We start from the raw sequence: 1,497 nt of genomic DNA, 5'->3' as shown, positions 1-1,497 counted from the left end.
TCACTCCGTGTTAAAATTCGTAAAACTTACCCTGCAATTAATCTTTTTGTGGAAATGAGCTATTACTATTCGGCACCAGACAAGTAGCTTTCTTTATAGCATATATATCCGCTTGAAAAATATTACAGTCGTCACGCGATAGGACTGACTGCTCGGCAAGTTCTCCAAATAGAGACTCGCGCCAACTCCGTTTCCCATCTTTAAGTCAGCGGTGTTGATATCAGTACCATCATTTTCCGTCTTTAGGCCAACGTCAGAAATCGTTTAAGAATCTGGAACGTAAGATCAGAGTCGGTATATACATAAGTCAAGCCCTCATTTCGCTATGTCGTCCTATTTTCAATTCACTTGCGAACGATATATGGCCGCATTCGACGTGCTTCCATATCTTTGATTCCCTAACTCTAAGGCGCTTTTGCGGCTGCGCTAATTTTGAACACCTGTGGCGGCTTTAGTTTTACGATCATGTTCAATAATTCTGGTGGCGCACTGCCTATCCGATTGTTTTCTATTACTTAATGCCAAGAGAAATGAAATAAATCACATCATGTTTTTCTGACCGGCCGCCCATACAAACGATAAATTGAGTAAAAATAGAAATATTCCCACCAAAATTGGGACATACATATGCTTCGCTTGCTCCTAGGATGGTATTAAAAATGTAAACCTGAACAATATTGTTGCATTTGTAGCATCTAACTAACCTCTGCCTAAATGAGAGAATCCTATTAGAAGCTATCTTAATTTCATCTAACGGTAGACGAAGGAAACGAGCAGTTTCAATGATGAGCAGTTGAATGATGAGAAAATTCAATGAGTTGCCTTAGTTGGCCATGTGAAAATATGGGGTTTAATTCCGGATATTTATGTTTTTTTTATTACCTAGGGCATAACCATATCGGAGCCATAGCCAAAGTATCACAGTTCCTAAGAGTCAACTCCAGCTAGTGGGTATCAGATGACGGTATTCAAGAAGGGGTGCTGGCGAAGGTTTTAGTTGACTCCCGATAAATGCCAAGTGAATGCGCTGTATCGTTAAATGAGATGGCCCCATATTATGCCGGAAATATTAATGCCTCGACGCCTGGATATCAGAGGGCAATTGCAAAACTAAAGAATTACAAGACAGGGCGCGGGTAGCTATGCAAATGGCCACATTCAAATACAGTAGTAGAAGAAGATTTAACGATCTAAATCTCAATTATCCAAAGCATGCTGGAAACCCCTTTTATCTAGTGAAACTGTGAGGAAAGTTATAGTACAGTTCATGGATGGAAAAGAAAATGTGCAGCATGTTTTATACCAAAAGCAGATTGCGTAAGCCCGGTAAACCATATTTGCAAGACCTTGTCGAAATCTCGCTTGTGTGTAACGGGCCTTTAGCAAAGCTTATAGCGAAAACAAAGTGGGTTCTACCCGATTGACCTTTTAACATCGAAAGGAATTGGCATCTCCATATAGTACCACAACGAGCCTATTTTCCATCTATGTTTTTTT

The 1,497-nt window shown here is 40.1% G+C and overlaps 1 protein-coding gene across 1 annotated transcript in view; it reads right to left on the bottom strand.

Annotated features, from left to right (window-relative positions):
• Window positions 1-198, bottom strand: part of LOC118738167 — a 6,484-nt gene extending 6,286 nt beyond the window's left edge. The window contains exon 1 of the mRNA XM_036469091.1: window positions 150-198. Coding sequence (XP_036324984.1) covers window positions 150-198 — 49 coding nt within the window. The remainder of the gene's footprint in view (window positions 1-149) is intronic.
• Window positions 199-1,497: the final 1,299 nt, after the last annotated feature.

The sequence above is a fragment of the Rhagoletis pomonella genome, unplaced genomic scaffold (assembly GCF_013731165.1).
Source record: "Rhagoletis pomonella isolate Grant_MI unplaced genomic scaffold, Rhpom_1.0 Rhpom_scaffold_00004, whole genome shotgun sequence".
Lineage (NCBI taxonomy): Eukaryota > Metazoa > Arthropoda > Insecta > Diptera > Tephritidae > Rhagoletis > Rhagoletis pomonella.
Note: the sequence above shows the minus strand (reverse complement) of the source record. Positions and strands in the feature narration are given on the sequence as shown.